General features: G+C 42.0%; 1 protein-coding gene across 16 annotated transcripts in view; it reads right to left on the bottom strand.

The window, feature by feature from the left end:
• Positions 1–23,113, bottom strand: part of FRMD4B (FERM domain containing 4B) — a 349,437-nt gene that overhangs the window by 196,629 nt on the left and 129,695 nt on the right. For 6 of the 16 annotated variants that reach the window (XR_009761528.1, XM_061618635.1, XM_061618641.1 and 3 more), the window contains exon 2: positions 9,681–9,734. The exons of 8 other annotated variants lie outside the window; for them this stretch is intronic. Coding sequence is in view for 5 of the 8 variants with exons in the window: in XM_061618635.1 (XP_061474619.1) it covers positions 9,681–9,734 (54 nt within the window). In the remaining 3 variants the exon portion in view is untranslated. Of the gene's footprint in view, positions 1–9,680; positions 9,735–12,204; positions 12,225–14,977; positions 14,999–23,113 lie in introns of those variants that run through there. 2 more of the 16 variants (XM_061618649.1, XM_061618648.1) reach the window with 2 other exon arrangements.

The following is a 23,113-nucleotide window of genomic DNA, read 5'->3' as shown; positions in this document are numbered from 1 at the left end:
CGGAGGAGGACCCGAGGGACAAGTGACATATTTTAGTTAGCAGATCAGCAATTTCACCTTTGAGTTCTTTGAGAACTCTCGGGTGGATGCCATCCGGGCCCGGTGATTTGTCAGTTTTTATATTGTCCATTAAGCTTAGAACTTCCTCTCTCGTTACCACTATTTGTCTCAGTTCCTCAGAATCCCTTCCTGCAAATGTTAGTTCAGGTTCAGGGATCTGCCCTATATCTTCCACTGTGAAGACAGATGCAAAGAATTCATTTAGCTTCTCTGCAATCTCCTTATCGTTCTTTAGTACACCTTTGACTCCCTTATCATCCAAGGGTCCAATTGTCTCCCTAGATGGTCTCCTGCTTTGAATGTATTTATAGAATTTTTTGTTGTTGGTTTTTATGTTCTTAGCAATGTGCTCCTCAAATTCTTTTTTAGCATTCTTTTTTTCCCCCAGCCATGGTCACAGGCCCCATACCTGGACACCCAGTCCTAGCTTTTGGACACTCAGTGGACACAAATGGACACAACATTTCATCAATGAATCAAGAACACAAATTCAGATTAGAAGCCACTGAAACACTAATTAGAGGTATGAAATTTTATGGAAATTGAACAGAAACAATAAAACATAGGGGCTTATTACACAATTATTCTTAGGGTTATTACAAACCACCCATCTTTCTGAAAAAAATCTTAACAAAATCTCTCTCCCTGTATACTTTTGAACCATGTCTGGTTCTCTGTTATCTTCATTCTTTTTTCTGTAAGAATTCTGCTACAGCAGGGCATGAAACATAAGCAGCAGTTTTTAATTTTAATATGCTTTTTAATTCTTGTATTTACTGGTGGGTGAGCAGGCTAGTATGAATTTTACTAGGTTAGTAATTTGTGTAAATGCATTGCAAGGCTGTATTCACTCCCTGGTTTTGTTTTTGTTTTAGTTTGAACCACTTTCACTTCAATCCAAATCTCAGGGCTTGTACAGGGAAGAGAGACTTCCATGTACAAGCCATATGAATGAAAAAACGGACACCCAGTAACAATTCCTTAAAAAATGCCTTACCAGCTCCCATCAGCCCCAGCCAACCCTGGGCAATGGTCAAGAATGATGGGAGTTGGGAGTACAGCAACATCTGGAAGGCCACAGGTTCTCCATACCTGCTGTAGTGAGACTACTGTTGTAGTCCTGACTCCCAATCAGAGAAGCAGACTCAGGACTCAAAGACTGGGTTTCGCAAGAAAGCTTTATTCCAGAAGTCAGTACAGGAACACAGCATCACACACTCTAGATATGGTTCAGGATACAGAACAGGACCAGACTAGGCATATTTCAGGAACAGTATAGGCATGTCTAAAGAACTCACTAGGCATATAGAGGCAACAGCAGTCATTGTTGCAATGACCTTCTCACATCCAGCTACTTTAAATATAAGAGAGGTGGGCGGGTACTCTACTTGTACTAGTTACTCTGGCACTTTCTACTTTGCGCTGCAAGATGGGAGCTCCTTCTAGGAGCAGAAAGAAATCTGTGTAACTGCAAATGTTTTTCTCCAGCCGGTGCAACCATGGAAAGATTGTCAGCTCTCTCTCTGAGCTCGTCTTATTACTCTGGCATGGCTCTATTTGCTTATTGGCTATGGCTGGGCTGAGTGCCAGGGAAGGGTTCTCCTCAGTCATCATAGACTGGCAACAATGACCGTACTGGACACAGAGCTGCCAGAGGGTTCTGGAAGTGTCTCATTCAGCTCCTTCACCACCATCTGCAAACCACTCTCCATCCTCCTAATATTGTCAAAGGTTCTGCTTGGGACCCATGATACTTAGTATGGTTGACAGATGTGTTTTCAGCACAAGAACATAAGAAGAGCCTGCTGGATGAGGCCAATGGCCTATCTAGTCCAGCATCCTATTATCGCAGTGACCAAGCAGATGCCTATGGAAAGCCTACAAGCAGGACCTAAGTGCAAGAGCACTCTCCCCTCCTGTGAGCAAATGGAATTCAGAAGCATACTGACTCCAACCACGGAGGTAGACCATTGCCATCATGGCTAGTCTTATCCTCCATCCTAACTTCTAGGAGGATTCAGTCCCCAAAGCAACCCTAGGTCTCCAAAACAGAAGATTTGAAGGGAAAGCCACTTTTTTCAAACTCACAATCTGAACCTTATAATAAGCAATAAAACTCAGCATGCCCATTCTCTGTTTTAACCATGGCTGGCTGTGATGTGAGCTGGTGGGCTACTGCAGGAAAGACTTCAACTGGTCAGATGAGTGCTAGTTGTTATGGAGGATGACTGAGGAAGGTTGAAAGAAGAACCTTGTAAAGTTAAAAGAAAAAGGAACAAAACACAATGTAGTTCCTTTTCCGTCCTTTCTGCTCTGATGTAGAACAAAGATTCTTTCTTCAACTTTTACAAGACCAAAATAGTACACAACACAAAACAGGTTCAATGATTCAAGGCAAACGATTCGTAGCTAGATATTCTATGTGTCAAGTGCCACAATAATTAAAGAAGGTTTTATTCCAACATGACTGTCATGACAAGTGGAAAAACAACAAATTCTCAAAAATATAAACTTGGTTTCCCTTCTGAAACCTCAGGCATTTGGAATAAAACCTACAGGATAGTTATATTATTCCCACACAGGAGCAGCATCCTATTGCATACAAAAGCCGTCTGTTAGAGGCAATATTTTTAGACCCCACCGTGTCATCAAGTTACGCACCAAACATATTTAGATGCTATATAAACAGGAAGCTTTTTTTATAAAATAAGCTTAATTTAGGAAATGAAAAAGCAGGGACAGACCTACATATCTAAATACAGAACAATTATGTAGCAAGGAGGTCTTTAACAAAGGTATTTCCATACTACAGAAACCTAGAACTGAGATTTTCTTCCCTTTAAACTGAAGCCTACTTGGTTTGGCAAGCAACACCTGTCACCCTCTCTTCTTTAATTACAGGATTGTATTTTAAAGTTCCAAAAGTAAAGTAAAATAAATGACCTCTAAGAAAAATTAGAAAGAGCAATTTAAAGCAAGCTGTATATATAGATTTCAAGATATAATTTTCTGTAGGTTAGTTAGCATCAAAATATTATTTTCACTCATTTCTCCCATCTGTGCTCATATCCACTCTTTCCATTCACAGTTTATTCTTGTTACTTTCCCACAGTCCCCTTTGTCATCTTTCTGGTCCATTGTCTTTATAAGTATGCCCCAATTCATGGGGATGGTTCCTATAGTCACTTTTTGCACTGTGTTTTTTCAATAGAAAACTCCAGCTATTTTGAATTTTGGCAACACCTGCCATCTCCAAAGACGGAGAATTATATTTTTGTATGTTTGTTGGTGTTCTTCTTACTTTACTTCATTCCTGTGTTACTATTGTTTCTATAATCTAATCTAGAAAATTTTATTTCTCTCATTATTCACCCTAGAAACCTGTGTCAAATTTATTTTTATTAATTTCAAATCCTTTTTATTGGTCAATGTCGTATGATGGTGAAGACAGCCTTTTGTGTTTCTAACTGTCAGTCAGTCAGTCATAAACTTTATTGCCAAGCCTTTACAATTTACAGTATGCACTAATAGAAAAACAACTGTGGTTGTTAAAATAAAGTCATACGCATACTATATTAAAACATGACATAAAACGGTAGAAAAATCTTAGTATTGCCTCCTAGGGTTCAAATGGTAAGTCTGTGGCATACTTCGCCCTAAGTTTTTGTGCAGCCAGCACAAAGAGAGCTACCCTATACGTGACTGAAGGGTCCTGGTCCGATAAGAGACGGACAATAATTTCTTGCATAGGTCCCTGGGGGATCAACAGGCCATCGAGAAATTTAGATCTAGGGTGGGAGTATAATGGACATTCCAGCAAATAGTGGGGTAAATCTTCAACCACTTCCATACCACAGATACATAGGTGTTGACCCTGTGGGACTTGGGTATAGCGACCCGACAAGACCATAGACGGCATTGTTTGGAATCTTAATGCGGTAAAAGCTTGTCTAAGGTTTGGTAAAAAGGAGTAAGTCAGGTATCTTGCTCTCTGGTGATCCGTCTTAATTACCTGGAACCAGGTTGAGAATTTGGAGTTGCTAATTGCCAATCGATCGATCCAGTAACAATGTTGGAAAATTGCCTCTTTCAACTTGGGTCGGTTCGGGACATTTAGCGATGGTGTTATATGGTACAAGTGATATAGGCTGGATATTCTAGAGCTCCAGAAACTGTCTCTAATGGCCAGATCATAGCATAATTTTGATAGTTTGGTGGGGGCATTTTTTAAAGATTCCCAAAAGTTAAACAGAGCATAGTGGGCACGAGCACTAATTAGGGGGAGGCCTAGTTCTGCTTGAAGGAATGCCGCTGGTGTGCCCGGGGGTAAGCGCAAAAGTTTTCTTAGGAAACTATTTTGGATTGCCTCAATGATGGACAGGGTGGACCTTTCCCAACCCCAAATAGGAGCTCCATATAGAATCTGAGGAAGGACTTTATTTACAAAAATTTTTAAAGCAGGGAGCACAAGATTACCTCCAGCAGTCCTATGGAAGCTCAGTATAGCACCACAAGATCTTAAGAGCTACAGATTTAGTGTAGTTTATGTGTTTTTTCCAGGAGAGGTTATCCTGGAAAAAGATTCCTAAGTACTTAAAAGCGCGACATTGCTCGATTGGATGTCTATCTAACGACCATGTATAGTTTCGGTGCCTCTTACCAAAAATCATAACTTTGGTTTTGGAATGATTAATCCGGAGGTTTTCTTTAGCACAATATGCGCTACATTTATTAAGCAGTCTCCTTAAACCCACACGTGTTATGGACAATAGGATCATGTCGTCAGCGTACAATAACATCGACACTTTCCTATTACCGAGGGCAGGAGGAAAAAATTCTGGGCCCATCAGATCCGAAATTATTCCATTAAGATAAAAGTTAAAGAGAACTGGGGCTAGTAAACATCCCTGCTTAACTCCCCTTTGAATAGAAATGGGGTCTATAAGCATGCCTGTAGCACCCACCCTAACTCTGGCACTATTGTCAGAGTATAGCTCTCTGATGAGGAAGAGAAGACGTTTATCTATGTTGGTATTGGCAAGTTTGTTCCACAGTCTTACTCTATCTATAGAGTCAAAGGCCGCCGCTAAATCCACAAAGGCGGCATATAAATGTTTTGTAGGGCCATGCATGCTTTTCCTTGCAAGATAGTATAAAATTAAACAATGGTCCGTGGTGCTTTGGCCTTTACGAAAACCAGCTTGTTCTGGGGAAGTAACATTATTTGTAGCTTCCCACTCCTTGACCTTGGTTAACAGGTATTTAGAATACAATTTAACACCTATGTCGAGCAGGCTGATAGGGCGATAGTTGTTAGGGTCAAGCCTCTCCCCTTTCTTATAGATGGGTACAACAATACTTTGCTTCCACCCCACCGGGAAGGTACCAGTATTGTTAATTTGTGTAAACAATTTGGCCAAGATAGGAGCCCACCAATCCGAGAAATATTTAAAAATCTCAGGGGGGAGCATATCCTCACCAGGGGCTTTACCAGATCTCAGAGTAGACATAAGCAATCTAATTTGAGCGGTCGTTACAGGAGGCCAGTCAGGTAAGGGGAGAACCAGGTGGTATAAAGCTTGAGGGTCTTTGTCAGATAACGCATAGAGCTTATTAAAGTGTGTATGCCAATCAGCAGCCGATATCTGGGAGGGGCTTAGAGAGCCTAATGTACGCATCCCTTTAGCCACCAGATCCCAGAACAAACGCTCATCTTTTTTTGCCACCGCCTGCTCTAGCAATTGCCACTGAGATCTAGCATACAGATCTTTTTTCTGTTTTAATAGAGACTTATATGCAGCACGTAAGTAGATAAGGTGTGTGCGCTCAAAATTTTCTGGGGTTCTTGTTGCGTGGCGGGTGTAATTAATCAGCTGGCGTTTGGCAAGTTTACATTCGTGGTCAAACCACCTATTATTTGAAAACGTCCGGACCGTCGATTGTTTATTCGAAGTCAACAAAGGTCTCATAAGTGACACGAATGACTGGTATAGAGACAAAGTATCTGAATCGGGAGCTAATATAGCTAGTCTGGTGGGGAGGTTGTTATATAGAAATTCCGAGACAGAAGAACACAGGGAAATCGACCACCGAACTCTCTGTTCCGAGGGTTGAGAACCTTCCAGATGTGTAGGGGGAGAGATTGGGTGTGAAAGCTTCATTTTCATCAATAGGGGGAAGTGATCACTTTCTACCCTATTGATTACATCGAAGCTAATCATGTCCGTAAGTAGGTTATTAGACACAAATATGTGGTCTATCGCACTCGCTCCCCTACTGGTTAGATAGGTAAAAGCACCTTTAGACACATCAGAAGAGGAGCCATGGAGGCATTCCAAACAGTGAAGCATCAAAACATCTCACAGTCTGCAGCCTTGCTTATTGCATAGATGATCTTGGGAGACTCTATCCCGTAGTGGGATATAAGAATTAGGGTCATAGTTCGAGGACATTCCGAGATCTGACTCGATATTCCCTAGCCTAGCATTAAAATCCCCACATAAGAGCAACCTTGCATCAGGAAATTGGTGCTCTAGTTGGGACAGAGTATCTGAGAGAGAATCCCAGATGCTATGGGGACCCAGTATCATAGCTATGCTCGGGGGAAAATAAACATTAATAATGATAAGGAGTCCTATGGGGTGCCCTCGTAGCCTCAGTGCCTGAACGTATTGCCCACTATTCAGAGTCAGGGGGAAAATCTCTACGGGCATATTCACAGAAATTAAAATACTAAGGCCACCACTAGCGCGACCTTTGGAATTGCTCTTAAGGGCAGGTATGGAGAAAACTCTAAATCCATCAAGAGATGGTAAGTTAGTGTGAATCATCCAGGTTTCCTGTAGGCATACTATCGAGAATTCAGACAGGAAAGAATACAAGTCCGCATCTTGATGTTTGTTGCCCAACCCATTATATTCCAAGACAGGAACGGTATTTGTCAGGCTGGGCCAATCAGGTCTAATTCCTTTGCATTGCTGATGCAAGTTTGTTACAGAATATATGGTAGAAGACGCGGAGGGGGTAGAGCCTTGCCTTATCACTTTTGTGATATGCTCTTGGTTGGACACTTCGTCTCTCACCTCAGCAGCAATTAGTACTTTCTTTGTATTCTGATGACCAATAGTCTTAATCTCCAGGGGCACTGGAGGAGTAGCTGGGCGGGAATCTATAAAATTATGGGTAGGTATGGGGGGAGTCGTTTTGAACTCCTGGCAAGGCAAATTTATGTGTGCAGAATTTGAGGTAGTATTGTTGGCTATTCTCCCTCTAGTAACACGTGTTTGGGGGGAGTCACTTAGCATAGAGATGGACGGATTATATGTAACCTTTTTAATCCCGTGCAATACAGATGATTGACCCTTCTTTGTGGTCATCAGTCCTAGCTCTTCTTCCCCCCCCCCTTGTATATCTGTACAGTTTATTGTACGGTCATAGACCCGTTATCCCCCCCCCCTTGTATATCGTGATGAGACTCAGGGGAGAATCCAGCAGAAGCCCTTTCATGCATATTTAAAAGTTGGACTTTTAACAGGTCAAATTTGTGTAATATTTCAAACTGGAGGTTATGTTCTATTTCTATTTTGGGTGCATTAACAGTTGAATCTGAAACTGCACTTTGATGTAAAATCAGACTGATTACCATATGTTGCTACTTAAGCAATGACTCTAGCTGTTCGAAAAAACAAACTTGGCCTGTCCAATATGCATGTTTTCAGCCTGCTATGCTTAAACCACTTCTCTAAGCGTCCTTCTGAAGTGCTTCTGCTTAACTGGAATATGTCCTTGAACTGTGATAATGCCTTTTACTTGCCTAAATGGAGACACTCCTGATTTTTTGCATGGATATAATATAGCCTACTCTGCAAAGGTAAGTCATATTGGTTGTTGCATCTACTTTTATATCTGTCCCCTTCCTCCATTGGCATGTGGCCCCCAGAAGATGGCTTTAGGGCTATAAAATCCCCCCAGCCCTGCTATAATGTGTGAGATGCTCAATAAGAGATGCTTGATCTTTCAATATCTCCTGTAAAAACATCCTTTACTGCCTGATCCTATGCACATTTACTGAGGCCTTGCTGGTTTCAGTGCAGCTAAGTCCTATACAAGTGTTAATAGGATTGCAGTCTGCAGTGCAGTCCTGCACATGTCTACTTAGAAGTAAGCCCCACTGAGTTCAATATAAGTGAAGTATAGGATTGTAGCCTTCAAAGGCCATTTAGATTTCTTCAGCACTGCCAATTTTAAAATAGTGAATTTCCAAACGAGTCTCTCTCTCTCTTTCTCATTTGTTTACCACTACACGCCCATGCATTTTTCCTTTTGTTCGATGTAATTTTTCAATAAGATAAACATTTGGGATCATTTGGGCAGAAAACAATTTTCCATGGTTTTTTCCCCACCCTAGAATGGTGCCCCAGACCTTCTCTTCTTCAGTGGGAGGGATAGGGGTGAAGCAGTTAAATGGGCAGTTTGTATCTCCAGTATTATGTATTAGAACAAGCTAGTATTACTCTTCACAAGCATTGCAAAATTTTCACTGCTGTCCTTCAGTCAAGTCCTAAAAGCATGCTAACTTTTTATTGTTATTGAGGTTGCACAGCATACACCACTTCTATTCTTTTTTCCTGTTTCAAAGAATCACTGCATTTACTGGACTCAATCATAGTGATTGCCTAGCATTAATGTCTTAGGACTCTGTACCAAGAGTGTGTGAATAGAGGTATCACAGCATTATTATAGCGTTTAAGATTTTCTATAAGCCCTGTTGTAAACATTCTCCGTTCCTTGTCAATATCTCAACAGTTCCTACAGACAATAAGAAACCAACAACAAAAACAAAAACTCCAAATCTCATGTCCTGAAATCTAGGAACATTTGCTTTCTTTGTTTTTCAAGGGCTTTTAGGCAAAAATGAAAAATGAATTTTTGGATTTCCAAATCAGAACAGGGAATGTGTAGTGGTTGGTGGGCTTCCCAACAGATGTTAATTACTGATACCCTCCACTGCTGAAGTTAAGGTGTATGAGTTTCCCAGGACTATCATTCTATTTGATGTTTTTATTGCCCATCCTTCCTCCATACTGGAGCACAGCGTGACTGTGCTCAGGAGAAACTAATGGTTTGCCAAGTGTGGAGCCCTAGTGGAACATGGGAGAATGCTGCTACTTCTTCACTAAGCAGCCCTGAGTGGCTTGCCAGAAGAGGCACCAGCACATAGATCAAGGGGCTTAAGTTTTAGTCCCAGCCAATGATGACATCTACAAAACTGGATGGCGAAAAAAGAAGAAACTGGCTTGGGCCTGAAGACTAGTGAAAGGCAGGATAAGTTGGCTACGAGGAGTAAAGCCAAGGTGGTCTATGAGCTTTGATTTCTGCTGGACCCATCTTTGTTCTCCAATGCAGGCAGCATTCTGTGGAAAGTATCTGCAGCCTAACGCCTTTCGGCTGATGTTTTCCACAGTCGTTTTGGCTATGCAGTGTTAACTTTGGCTGGGCCTCAGAGCTACTTTGGGACAGTTTCAAAATTATTCAGAGAAAGCTTAGTTTGATTCTAGTACAGTATTTTTAGGCTATGTATAGAAGGGTTTGTTTTTCAAAAAAGGAGAGAGAAAAATTACTTGGCTCCTGCAGAGCATCAACTGACTTTCATGTAATCTCCACCAGCTGAGCCACTAAAAGAAAAAGAAAAACTGGCATGGTAACAAGCGCATAGCATTCCCCACCCTGAGAGGAGAAGGCAGAGTAAGATTGTATATTCATCAGTGTACATGTACACTTATCCCCCTAACTTTGTGTTCTCCAAATATACACCCCGTATTCTACACCAAGGTGACCCAAGTGTTGGGCCAAGGAAACCAAGTACATATATTTGCTTATTCTGCATAACTTTTATTCTGTTTCAAAGAACAGATTTTAAAAGGCTGTAATGTTTTGGAAGGGGTTCATGAACAGGTGGGAAGGATTTGGAAGGATTTGATAGGTAGCTCTTTAAGGTGAAAGTAGAAGCTAGTCATAGCCAGAAGTTAAAAGACCATGGAAGGCAAAAACACTCCACCCGTCTGGCAATTTCTTACAGCTTCAGTCAGTAGGATGAAGACTGCAAAAATGATTTGAGTTATGAATCTACTTGAGATCCTTTCCCCATGTACACCATTCTGTAGCCCCCCACATATTTAAACTGCCCTGCTGCCTGGTTTTCATATCAACAGAGATGGCAACATGGGCATAAGAGGTGACATGAGTAAAGGGTGAGGAAAGGGTTCTAAATGCCCTCAACCTCCAAACCCAAATACCTCAAATCCAGAAAACCACAAACTAAGTGGTAGTTCTTTGCAGACTAAAAGGATACCATCTTTGTCTTCCTCTTGGGCTTCTGAAATTTTGCCAGTTATTTGTCCAAACGTTTCACTTCGGTTATAAGTACTAGCAAACTGGTTTTCCAAAATGAACGCTGGAACGGTCATCTTCTGCAACAAGCCAAACAGGGCACAGAAAACAAACAAATGCCCACACAAACACACCTCAAATGCTACCGTTAAGAATACAATTAGAAGACTGATAAGGAGCAATCAGTACAGATGGTTCTAAATACAGAGCCAGTGAACTACTTTGTGTACATCTGCCTTCCTTGGCAGTAGTGCTGCAAATTAATTAAAGCTTGTGCACAGCACACTCATCCCATACAATGCTGGTGGTACTGCAAGCCATAGTAACCAGTCAAAGGCTCACGAACATGTTTTGTTCCACTGTCTTGCACAGAGTTATTGCTAAATCTCCTGGGTAATGACATGAGATTGGATAATTCCTATAGTAACAAAACAGCAACCCAAGAGAGTGCCAGGAATAAAGAAACATAGGAGAAAGTAAGGAACCTGTGAGCTGCATTTCCATCACTGCAACTGACCCCAAATCTTTAGCAGATCCCTTAACCCTGCCTCTGCTTAAATTGACATAATTGCATAATGAATCACATAAACAACATTTGCGCCAACTTCCCACATAACATTAGAAGTATCAGAGTCTTGCACCAATTATACTTTGTGTTTTCTGAAGTGTTTTCTGGTTCTATACAAGCAGTTCATGTTTTTTCCTGCTTTCTATGGATGACACCAAATAGCCCACATTAGGAGTATCTGATACGGGGAACACTCTTAGGGCTTATATGGGGCACATTATGATGTTGCAGTGTTTATCCTCCTGAGGCAATTCCTACCTGTTAACAAGTTATGCTAGAGACAGACTATTTCCCCTCTGAATTTATCTCTTCAAATTACAGTCAAGGAAATATAATGTTGTGTGTTGGACCAGAAGAACTTTAATTTGGGTTATGGTTTTGATCATCAGATAAAAATATTTCTGAGTGCAGCTGCATCTTGATGTGGCTCTCTCTCTCTCACACACACACACACTTTCACACATATATTTTGAGAAAGAATGCAAATGGATTTGACAAGACTGGGCTTTTGTGACTCATTTAAACCTCTAAATAAGGGTGTGGATCAAAGAGCCCTTTCTAAGAGGCTGCTAATGAGCTCTGTGCCTGTCCGTTACACCTCCCACTGCCAAGCATTGCATCAGATGAGATGAAGACAAGGGAAGAGCAGATCTCACTCATGAGACATTTAACGGTTACAGAATGAAAAGAGACATTTGTGCCAACGACATCTCGCTTATCCTCAGGACATTTTGGAATAGTTCTTTGCTTCCAGTAACCTTGTGTAAAATCATTCTCCTTTAATGAGTCCTAATACTGTAAGATGTGCAAAACAATACGCTGTATCTGTGAAATCAGAAAGAATGACCTGCAACAATGACTGCCAAATCACCTGGGGCCAAAAGTGAAGCAACTTTTTCTCAAGGAAACAAACCCAGTGCTCATAACAATCACAATATATACTATATTCATAGTAAACACACAGACATCTCCATGCTTCATGCACATCCCAACACAGTGAGTAATATCAATAGATCTATAGCTACATGGGGAACTAAGCAGGACCTTCACATTGAACTTGCCATTGTTTGACATTACAGTCCATTCTTTGTAGCTATCTGAAGTTGGAATTCTTATTTAAGACAACTTTACAACAACTAACACAATAATGAGCCTCACACAAAAAAACCCCATAGAAGTTCTCTTACCTCCAAATCACATGCTCTGGTACTTTTTAAAAGGGCTGCGTGAAGTGTAAAAGGTACAATACAAGGAGTGTGTATGCTTCCCCCCCCTAAATAAAAGCTATTTGGAGCAGAGACTCACATAGTCCCAGACTGCTTCCGTTGCCATATAGTCTCTAGGAAATGACCTTACTGTTTGTTGCTTTGATTACAGATTCAGAAATAAAAGCTTTCTCTAGTGAGCAAGGCAGCATGAGATATTAAAGATTTGGACAGAATGGAAAGCAATTAAACTTGAAAACCTTTATTGTTAATACCTTCCTTTGTAACGAAGGGGGCGGGTTGCCTCTTATCATTTCCAGCTCCACCTCTCAAAACAACCACTTCCCAAAACAAACTCTCCCTATAGCTGCAATCAAAATTGCTATGTGATGTGATTAAAATGCAGGGTTCCTAAACAAAAACACTTCTCTTCATGCAGTAAAGGTGTAGATCAAGAGTGGCTAACTGGTCCTCCAGATGTTGCTGTAGTACAACTCTCATCATCCGTGAGCACTGGCCATGCTGGCGAGGACTGATGGGAACTGGGTATCGCAACATCTGGAAAGTCAGGTTTAACCACCCTGGTGGAGGTGTATCCCTTCCTAGACAACATCAGGCAGAAGCAGTGTCAACTCCAGGCTGGAAGGGACTCTTGAGCAAGATGCTCTTAGTGGGCCTCCATCTCTCAGTGGCTGTTCCTTCTCATCACTGCCAATATGCCTGCCCTCTTCCTCTAGTTCCAAACAGCACAAAGTACCCAGAGGGAGATCACAAGGAAAGTGGAGGGCATTGCTCCATCTTTTCACTGTTTGCATGTTCAAAGAGTACAGGAGAACAGGAAGCAATGATAAGAAGGGGGAAGAGCAAAATCAAGAGACAGCAAGATCAAGGAAGGGGAACAGCAAGATCCAGAGGTTTGCATTGCAGACTTCTAGGTGCCCAATGATGCCAAAGCCTGATGCCAGGGTCCACAAATGCATTTGCATCATGTGAGTGCTCAACACTTGTGGATCACCCAAATACTGCAAGCTTCACTGCCGAAGTTGAGAGGGGCAGAGTCCTGCTCACTAGGCCCAGCCCCATTCAACACATGCATTTGGCGTAAGTTCCTAAAGACCCTATGCATGACTCACAATTGGGAGCCTGCTTTTTTAGGGTTCTCAATTAGACATACAGAGAGAGAGAGAGAGAGAGAGAGAGAGAGAGAGAGAGAGAGAGAGAGAGAGAGATTGCATCCAGTCCATACACAGATCGTTTCTTCCAGAACTGTGCTGAATGCACAGAGGGTGAGGCCAGTGGGCATAGGAACATAGGAAACTGCTTTATACTGAGTCAGACTATTGGTCCATCTAGCTCAGTACTGTCTACACTGACTGGCAGTGGTTCTCCAGGGTTTGGGGCAAGGAACTCTCCCAGCCCTATCTGGAGATGTCCGAGATTGAACCTAGGACCTTCTACATGCAAAGCAGATGTTCTATCACTGAACTATGGCCCTTTCTCTACAGAATCCTACTCTCCCTCAATGTCTCATCAGCACCACAGCTGAACATGATAACTGACTCCACTGAAAAGCATAATTCAGAAATGAAGCTGTGATGTCTCTGTGATCCAGCATAAGGCTTTGGCCTCTAGCGATCACTGGTTACACAGCATAACTATTAATGCTATTTATCACATTTATATCCTGCACCTCCTCCCCAAAGAGCACAGCCTGTCCACTGGGACCAGACCCACTATAAACTTGCTGAAGGAAAACCACTGCCACCACCTACTGAACTACAGGGTGGTAGAACTCTGATCAAATATGCTTGAGTGAACAGATACAGGTGAGAATGTGGGGTGAGTTATGTTATCCTGTAATCCAATGAGACTAGATCACTTCAAGTATCTGAACCAGTAATTGTGCTTATTTAGGGAACTTAACATCCAGAAACATGCAGTAATTCAATAAAGAATAGGTAGCTATGTTTCTGTCTAATAAACTGACTCAATAAATCTGGTTCCTAAGCAGTTAAACCTGCACACATTTGCATATGAATAAAACTGTTCCCTCCTGTGTGAGAGAAATCTTTTCTGAGTACTACTATTAAAAACCCCATTAAAAATGTGGCCCAACCCATCAGGGACAGATTTTTAAAAATCTGTTGTTCATTTAATCTGACCAATGTATCAACTAATAATTGCAGCCCTGATAACCAAAGGTAAAAGAAGCTACAAACATCTTCAACACCACACCCTGTTCTTTGGCGTCTGTTATTTGATATTGGATATGTGCACACAAATGGAGAACCTTAAATTGTAAGTTTTGAAATCTAACTCTCATCATATTTAGTTAAAGAAGCAGAGTTGTGCCTATGGTTACCAGATGTCTGGTTTTTGGCCGGATACTCCAGCTTTTGGGGGTCCTCTCCAGGTCTCTGGGGGAGTCAGCTTAATCTCCGGACTCTCAGCTTTCATTTTTTAAAAAATTAAGTTTCTAGGTGTCTGGTTCTGGAGATATACACCAAAATTTCAGCCCCCCCAAACTTCCATGAAATGATCTATAAGCTGGCTGCTCTAACCCCACCCTTTCAGGTCTTTTTCTTTTTCTGTTTGCATTTCATTTACCTTTAACCTCACTCCCTTACAACCATAGAAGCAAAAACAGTGGTTCCATGCACTCAGCTCAATCCCCTTAAACCCACTGCTGATGCACCTTGTTGGTCGCATGATGGTTTGTTTCTTGCCCAATAGTGGCAAAATAGAATTCACATACTGGAAAGTGTGGCTGCAAGTGTTGTTCCCAAGCTGCTGTCTGTGAAGGTAGATCAAACTGTGTGTGCTTTCTCTCTGTCAATTATTACTCACTGGAATTGGATTGGCTGTCAAAGTGAGTTTATAGCAGCCCACAAGGTACACAGAAAAGTGTAGAGAATCTTCTTACTCTTATTCATTTCCCAGACCTCTTTCAGAAGTGAAGGGTCAAATCTATAAAGAAGTTTGGAGCAGCCATGCTGAAAGGTACAGGCAGGGCATTGCCAACCCTGCTTGGATATGGAAATCTTTGCAGAGGATCCCTAGTCAAGCTTTACCAACAGCACAATCCAAACCATATCTACTCAGAAGTAAGTCCTATTAAGTTCTATGGGGCTTAGTAACTGTGTTTAGAACTGTAGCCTTCAGGAGCATCCATCTAACATCTCCACAACACTAGGCTCCTTTATTCCTATAATGGCCTTCTGGTGACGGGGCTTGGCTGAGGGCACTTAAATCCTTCTTGCCAGAATCAAGTAAAATAGATTAAATGTGCCCTGCCCAGGCTCTATCTTTCAGCTAAGATTTCTATCTTAATTTCCAATCAGAGAAATGTGTTTGTTTGAATTGTATGCTCCCAGCTGTTGGGTTTAAGCAAGCTTGCATGCCGCCCCTTTAATAGGGAGATGTTCCCTCTAACTAATATTTGGGGAATATCTCTATGTACCTGTTTACCATGATGTAACTTCCTAAAGGGTGGGGTTACCTGGCTTCTTTTCCTCTTTCCTTTCTAAAAGGGATTAGTAGATTCCTGCATATCCACCATTATTGAGCTTAACAGAGGCAGCATGGCAGATGCTCTTCCTGAGAGCATCATCGCCAAAGACTAAATGGACTAAGACTCCTATTTTTTTATCCAAGCTAGAGCCTATGTTTCCTGAGCATATGAAAGGTCGTGAGTAAATATTCTTTATCTCTTTTTTACCTAAGACGACTGTGTCTGCTGTTATTTGTGTCTGAGGGAAAGGAGGGCTGGTTGATTCTAAAAATCCACTGTTGTTATTAAACACTGCTAAGAAATAGGACTACATACAGTTCCTATTTTATTTTTAAACCAAACACAAGCAACTGTGGTTGATGCTTAATGTATGACCTGCCTCCATGACATCGCTAGGGCCCACCCCTGAAATCTCAGGCTTTGGGATGCTTCTGACCTGGCAACCCTAGTTGTGCCAGACCCATTCAACTTGCTTCATCAGCTAACCGGCAGCAGTTTTAAAAATCTCTCCACCCCAACTGAACAAAAACAGTTTTCCTCTCTTGGAACCAAGATGGACAATAGATGCCATGGCTCATATGTGCAATAAAAGAGCCACATGTGCAGGACAATTGCTGCCTCCTTCATTAAAAACAACAGCAACCAAGGAATGAACATCAGACTCACAAGAAAAAAAGGGACCAGCTTTATTCCACACAAAAGTTAAATCTTCACTTGCTGTGCCCAACAGAAGAGCCAATTTCAGGTATGGGATGTACTAAAACAAATGACAAAAATTGCCTGCTAGAAACAATGGGAGCTATCTGAAGTCCCAGAGGAAATCATGGGAGCTATAAAGGCCAATTGGCATGACCAGGATCTATTAAAATAAATGTAAGCTACAAATGAAGCAAGGACTGGATCTTGGAAAGGAATGAAATGGGTCACAGAGGTAGACCACATTGATACGATAGGGAATAGTAATCACAGATCTTAAGAGATTGGAATGATAGCTCCTGAGACTGGGATAACAGCCTTAAGATTGGATGTAACTGGAGCTCTGAGGAAGCTAATAGTATTTTTTTGGGGGGGTGGCTCCAGTGGACTTTGATTATCGGTTAGAGTCTCTAAGCCAGCCTTTCCCAACCAGTGTGCCTCCAGATGTTGTTGGACCACAACTCCCATGAGCCTCAGCCAGCATTGCCAATGGTCAGGAAGATGGGAGTTGTGGTCCAACAACATCTGGAGGCACACTGGTTGGGAAACACTGCTCTAAGCTGTATAGTCTAAATCAGTGGTTCCCAACCTTTATGAGCATGGGACCCCCTTTATAAGCTGAAATTTTTTTGTGACCCCCTCTCCCCAGGGAGGCAGGGTTGCTGCCAGGAAGGAAGGGGGAAAGCAGCCTTTATTTGCAGCCTTGCTTCTTTTTGCTTCACAAGAAGCCCTCTCCTCTCATTCTAAGTAAGGGTGTTGTCAGTAGTGGCAGTGCAAGGAGACAGGAATCAGTGATAGTAATCCCTTCTTCTTCCTGGTAGCCCCACCCTCAGCCTCCTTTGGCATCTGCCATGTATTTTATAGGCAGATGCCTGCCCTTAGTGCACCTGAAAGATGCTCTGGCACTTCAGCAAAAGGCCTCCCCTCTCGTTTGGAGCAAGGGGGGGTGTCATCTGCGGCAGTGGAAAGCAGACAGTGTCGAGGGAGTGAAGACTTTTTTAAAAAAATTAAATAATTCATTTCTTTACTGTTCACAGCCCCCTTTGGATTACTTCACAGCCCCCCTGGGGGTCCCGGCCCCCAGGTTGGGAACCACTAGTCTAAATAAACCAAATATTTAAAATATGCTATAAACCTTCTGTGCTCCACTTCCAAAGAAAAATGAAACTGTGTAAGTGATGTACCCCCCCAAATTCTCATTGGTCAGAGAATTGGGCTGACTGTAATACATAAACCTTCTGTGTCATTCTTTCCTATATATTAGAGGTGGGGAACTGTTTCCAGCCTGGAAGACTGGATGCCCCAACCCGCATGGGCCATTTTGACAGGTGACTTTCAAGTGAAGTGCTTTCCTTTGTCCACATGGTTTGAAATCAGATCATGCAGGCGAAGGCAAAGTACTGTGCAGGCACCAATGATCAGCTGATCATTGGTGCTTGCAAAGGCCCAGGGCTTTGCAGGCAAACCCCACTTTTTGCAGGAAGCCACATCTTTACCTGCCCCACATCTGATGTCATATGTGAAGTCAGGTGTACGGCAAGTGGCCGTGGCCTGGCTGAAATGGACTTGTGGATCAAATGCTGGGCCTAATTAGTTCTGTGGGGCAAGTTTCCCACCAATGCTATATATTAATGCTAAGTAAACTGAAATTCAAAAGTTCAGCCCTTTATTGGACTCTTAGTACAACTGAAAGTGGTAAGCCCATGTGCTATACAATAAACTTTGAGCAGGTACCAAATATTAGTGCAAAGAGGGCTGTAATGATACAGTGCAAAGAGAAAGCATTCTATAAGGTACAGATGGACCTGTAGAGTTAGCAACAAGAACAAGGAGGAGGTAGTTGAGAGATGGAGGTGTAGAGAGAATTGTAGGGGGGAAACAGAGATAATTACAAAGATGGGGATGTGGGGGAGGGAGATGTCTGTAACAGATCTCTGCCCCTGCCCTGATGTCTGCACAGAAGGAAGACAAATGTCTGAAGGGAGGAACAGTCTTCATGCGTATAGGCTTCTATGCAATTTGTAACCAAGCCTGTACACATGAAGGTTTCTCCTTTCTTTCAGGCATTTTGGATTCTATGTGTGGATGTCAGGGAAAAGGATTACTCAGCTTGCCCCTGTTTCCTGCTGCTATATTTGTGTTAATGGAATGCCCAAACCAGGGCTGAGGAATCTATGAAAACAGAGGGGGCCCTTTTCCTATTTATTTATGTAAAATACATTTATCCCACTGTTCAGTCAGAGATGCATTGAGTGTCCAACAAAGTTAAGAAATAGCCATTGAGCTCAATGAGACATAGGGCACTTCCAGACTGTTGCTATTTTGGGGTGAAATTCAGTCACACAGCAGCAAATTCAGATTGTACAATCATAGCTGATTTGGAGCTCTTGAGCAACAATTCCACTTCCCAGAAAAGACAGACTTTTTGTGATAAGGAAAGTGACAGGAATATGCACTGGAATGTGTGGGATAACATTTCCTTGATGCAACCATCATTTAACATCCCTGCAAAAAGGTAATGTTCATAAATGCTCAATTAGTAGCTGATGTCATCTAACTTCCCCAAAAACGTGTGCAAGCAAATCAGGATGAATACTCCATAAACAGGTTGTCTGGAAGCAACCTTACTTCTGAGTAGATATGTATAGGTTTGCTCTATAAGACAACAAAACCCACAAGTATAAAACCATAAAGGAGATGCTGACTCTCACATCAATTAACAAATAATCCACATGCAGTGAATTATTTATTTATTAGAATTATATCCTGTCCCTCCTCTCAGTAGGAGCCCATATCTTCACCGCTTAAGTGAAAGGCAAGCACCAATGATGCCTCTTTTCCCAGTTTAGATGCCATGACTGAGAAGGCTTGTCTCTAGTGCCCACTGACAGCACCTCAGATGATGGAGGCACACAGAGCCTCTGATGTTCATCTGACCACATGGGCTGATTCATATGGGAGGAGGTGCCACTTTGATTTTCTACAGACAGCCAGAGTAGACAGTTGGATACTAGGGCATCTGTCATCATTACCATAAAGAAGAAAAGCAAGATGTGGTGCCAGCCAAGGATACAAAGGATGCTTATTGACACGGAAGTCATGGTGATGAAGCTCCATGCCTGCTATTCTAGCCACAATGACAGTCACTTTGCACTTTAACTGTTGGTGCCACAGAAACAGAAGAAGACCAGCATGTTTACTCCTAGAGCTAAAAACTGTTGCGGCGACTTTGTTTTGGAAATAATGCATCAGTCATGCAGACATCCAAGAGTAAGCTTTACTGCAATATTTTTAAATGGAAGCTAAGCACACAACAACCAAATTATTTGCTGTGTTCTTGGCCACCTCTTAGGAGTTACTGTCCAAACTGTGGAAAGACCTAAGACTTCAGTTGAACCCACATCACAACACCTGTGAATGTCTGGGCTGAAATACCGAATAAGCATCACTGAAATTATCTCAGAACTCAGGAGCACCTAAAATGAAAGGAACTAAAATCGAGGAAACTGGCTTATATTATTTCCAGTCTATTTATCCATTTAGTGCAATATTTTCTATTCAGACTGGCAGCAGCTTTCCATAATCCCCAGCATGGTTCTCTCCGTCATCAGCTACTTCATATTTTTAACTGGAGATGTCAGAAGCTGAACCTGGGACCTTCTGTATGCTAAACATGTGTTCGGAAGAAGAATATTGGAAGTTGCCTTATGTTGAATCAGACCCATTGGTCCACCTAGCTCAGTATTTGTCTACACCAGGGGTTCCCAAACTGTGGTCCACGGGCTTCAGTCAGGTGGTCTGCAGCATATCTGTGGATTTGTGGTTGAAGATGGGAAACGACACATTGATCACATTAAATATTTATACTGATTTTAATTGTATTTTTATTGCTTTTATTTCTTATGTTGCATTTTATTGTATCACAATTTGAATTCTATGGAACTCCAATTGTAATCCAATAAAATGCAATATATAAGAAAAAGAATATAAAAGTACAATTAAAAATCATACTGCATTGAGCACTGCTTCTTAAAATTGCTACAACAGGCAGAAATATAATTAAGTAATCTGCCAAGACTCTCAACAATTTTCAAGCGGTCCATGGGAAAAAACTTTGGGGACTACTGGTATACACTGACTGGCAGCAGCTCTCCAGGGTTTCAGGCAAGGGAACATTCCCAGCTCCTATCTGGAGATGCCAGGGACTGAACCAGGGACCTTCTGCATACAAAGCAGATTCTTTACCACTGAGGTAGGTTATAAATCATGGGGAGATCCTACACACATTCAGTAGGCTCTTCTTTATAGACATGCCTCCAATGTTGGATGGCTTGGAGTGGGTCTGCTGGAAATGCAGGGCCAGGGCCCCACTCCGTCCCATGATGGTCAACAGCTGGATAGATGTATTCAGGGCCTAAACAAGGACCAATAGATTGTTAGGGCAGAAAGCAGGGAGAACCAAAGCTGTTAGAAAGGAATATCAACTGGAGTTGTAGGACTTCACGTATTACCCCCCCCCAATATAATGTTATACTTGGTCTCTTTCATACTTTGTTTCAGGAGTCACTATTGGCATTTGCCCGAGTAAATGTCCTAGCTAGCGCAATCATCTTTGGGCCCAGGATGCTAGGAAATTCTCAGAATATTCTCCAAGGACAAAGTTGCTCTCCCCTGGTTGAGCAACAAAATGATGAGCTAATTCTCTGGTAGGAGTTTTGTAATGTTATCTGTTTCCCCAACACCTACTGAGCACAACAAATGTTCCCATCTGAGGAATGACATATTTCTCTGAAAAGAAGAGTAAAGACACAAACAAGAAACTAACCCAGACTTGGAGGCAAAAATTACTGATCTGAATAAGCAATAGGTTTGAAGGCAAAGAGTCTGCATATGTGCCTATGGAGATAAAAGATAATTTATCACAGCACTGACAGTATTATCCTCTTTATAATCATTGAGAATGTGCCCATCACCATCTGTACAGGAGATCAGTGGAATTACTAATGACTAATTATGACATCGTAGACTTCCCTTTTACAACTTGGATTTAGGTTCAGCATGATCAGGGCACTGAATGGTGCAGTATTATTTTGAAGGTAGACAATGCTTTTTTTTTTTTATAAAGGTTATTTTAATCAAAGATTGAGGATATTGGAAGTTCCATTTATACTTAGGCTTTATGGTTGAACTAGCACAGGAACTGTCCCAATTACTGAAGGTTTTCTACTTCGTTAGTGACATTTGCAATACTCTTAACATTCAGCAGTAGTTCCAAGTATCCAGAGATAACTGTATAACATCCCAGTCCTGAAGGTGATCCAAAAAGGGGTTTGTGTTTCATGAGAAAAACTTTACACACCCCTTCACAAAACACACCACATTTCCATAATTTCTTGGGAAGCCTACAAAACAAGATGAAAATGTGGAATATGGAAATGCCAGGAACCATTTCAGAATGAGGATAATTATTCCTGTGATGTCATCACACGCTCAAGATGATCCTGATTAGCTAGAATCTCCTCAGGTGCCCAATCTGGAGATCAGGAAAGTAAAACAGTATAAAAAGATGGTGCATGGCACACAAGAATACAATAAGCAAGAGGGGATTAGACTTCCCTTAACTCTCTCCTTTGCCCCCAAAGAACTCTAACACAGCTCTAGTCCTAAATGCTTGTATCTGTACATCTACCTCTGATGCTTGAGTAATACATTGTTTTGATATGTAGAGCTGGCAGAACTGATACTTGGGCCATCCTAAAGACAAGACCTTTCTGATATATTCAGAATATCTGCTTCCTTCTTCCTCAGCAAGAAAAGCAGCACAGATTATGCTTCAAATTTGTTTTTGTTTTACTCATTGCAAGACAACAAGAACTGTCTAGAAATTGCAGTTAATTCAGAATTCACTGGCTTACATCCTGATGGGGTAGAATACTTTGAACTACTGATGTTCTAGCAACTGAATTAGCTTCCAGTTCTCTTCTTCAATGACTTGAGTCCAACATACTAAGACAAGACCTCTTCCATCTATTGCACCTTTCCCCAACATGTTATCTTCCAGATGTTTTGGACTACAGCTCCCACCATCTCTGACAATTGGCCATGCTGGCTTGAGCTGATGGGAGCTGTCATCCTAAACATCTGGAGGGCACCAGCTTGTGATATGCTGATCTATTACATAGTGCTCTTTTACAATTAACCAAATACAGCATCTTGCCAATATGCCATGTTTGGACAATAAAGGTGTAAAAAGAGCAATTTTTGGCAATAATCCTACTTCTGCAGACATTTCCCAAAGTCCAAGCATGTTTTGTAGCCATTGTAAGACTCTTCTCTTTGGGCTCCCTTTGACAAGTTTGACTTTTAGTACCGTATATTCCGGCGTATAAGACGACTTTTTAACCCAGGAAAATCTTCTCAAAAGTTGGGGGTCGTCTTATACGCCCAGTCGTCTTATACGCCGGAATATACAGCGTTCTCTGTTGCTGTCTCGTCCTCCTCCTCCCCCTTTGCTGCTTCGCTTTCTGCCACCTTGCCGAACTATGGAGACGTCCGGAGATGAGATGAGCAGCACCCCCGAACCTACCATCGTGCAGCCTTCCGGGTCCACTTCTCCTCCGCCAGCCTACCCTTCCCGGGGCCCTCAGCAAGGGGAGCCGCTGCGCTTGGGGGAGGAGGTGCAGT

The sequence above is a fragment of the Rhineura floridana genome, chromosome 3 (assembly GCF_030035675.1).
Source record: "Rhineura floridana isolate rRhiFlo1 chromosome 3, rRhiFlo1.hap2, whole genome shotgun sequence".
NCBI lineage: Eukaryota > Metazoa > Chordata > Lepidosauria > Squamata > Rhineuridae > Rhineura > Rhineura floridana.
Note: the sequence above shows the minus strand (reverse complement) of the source record. Positions and strands in the feature narration are given on the sequence as shown.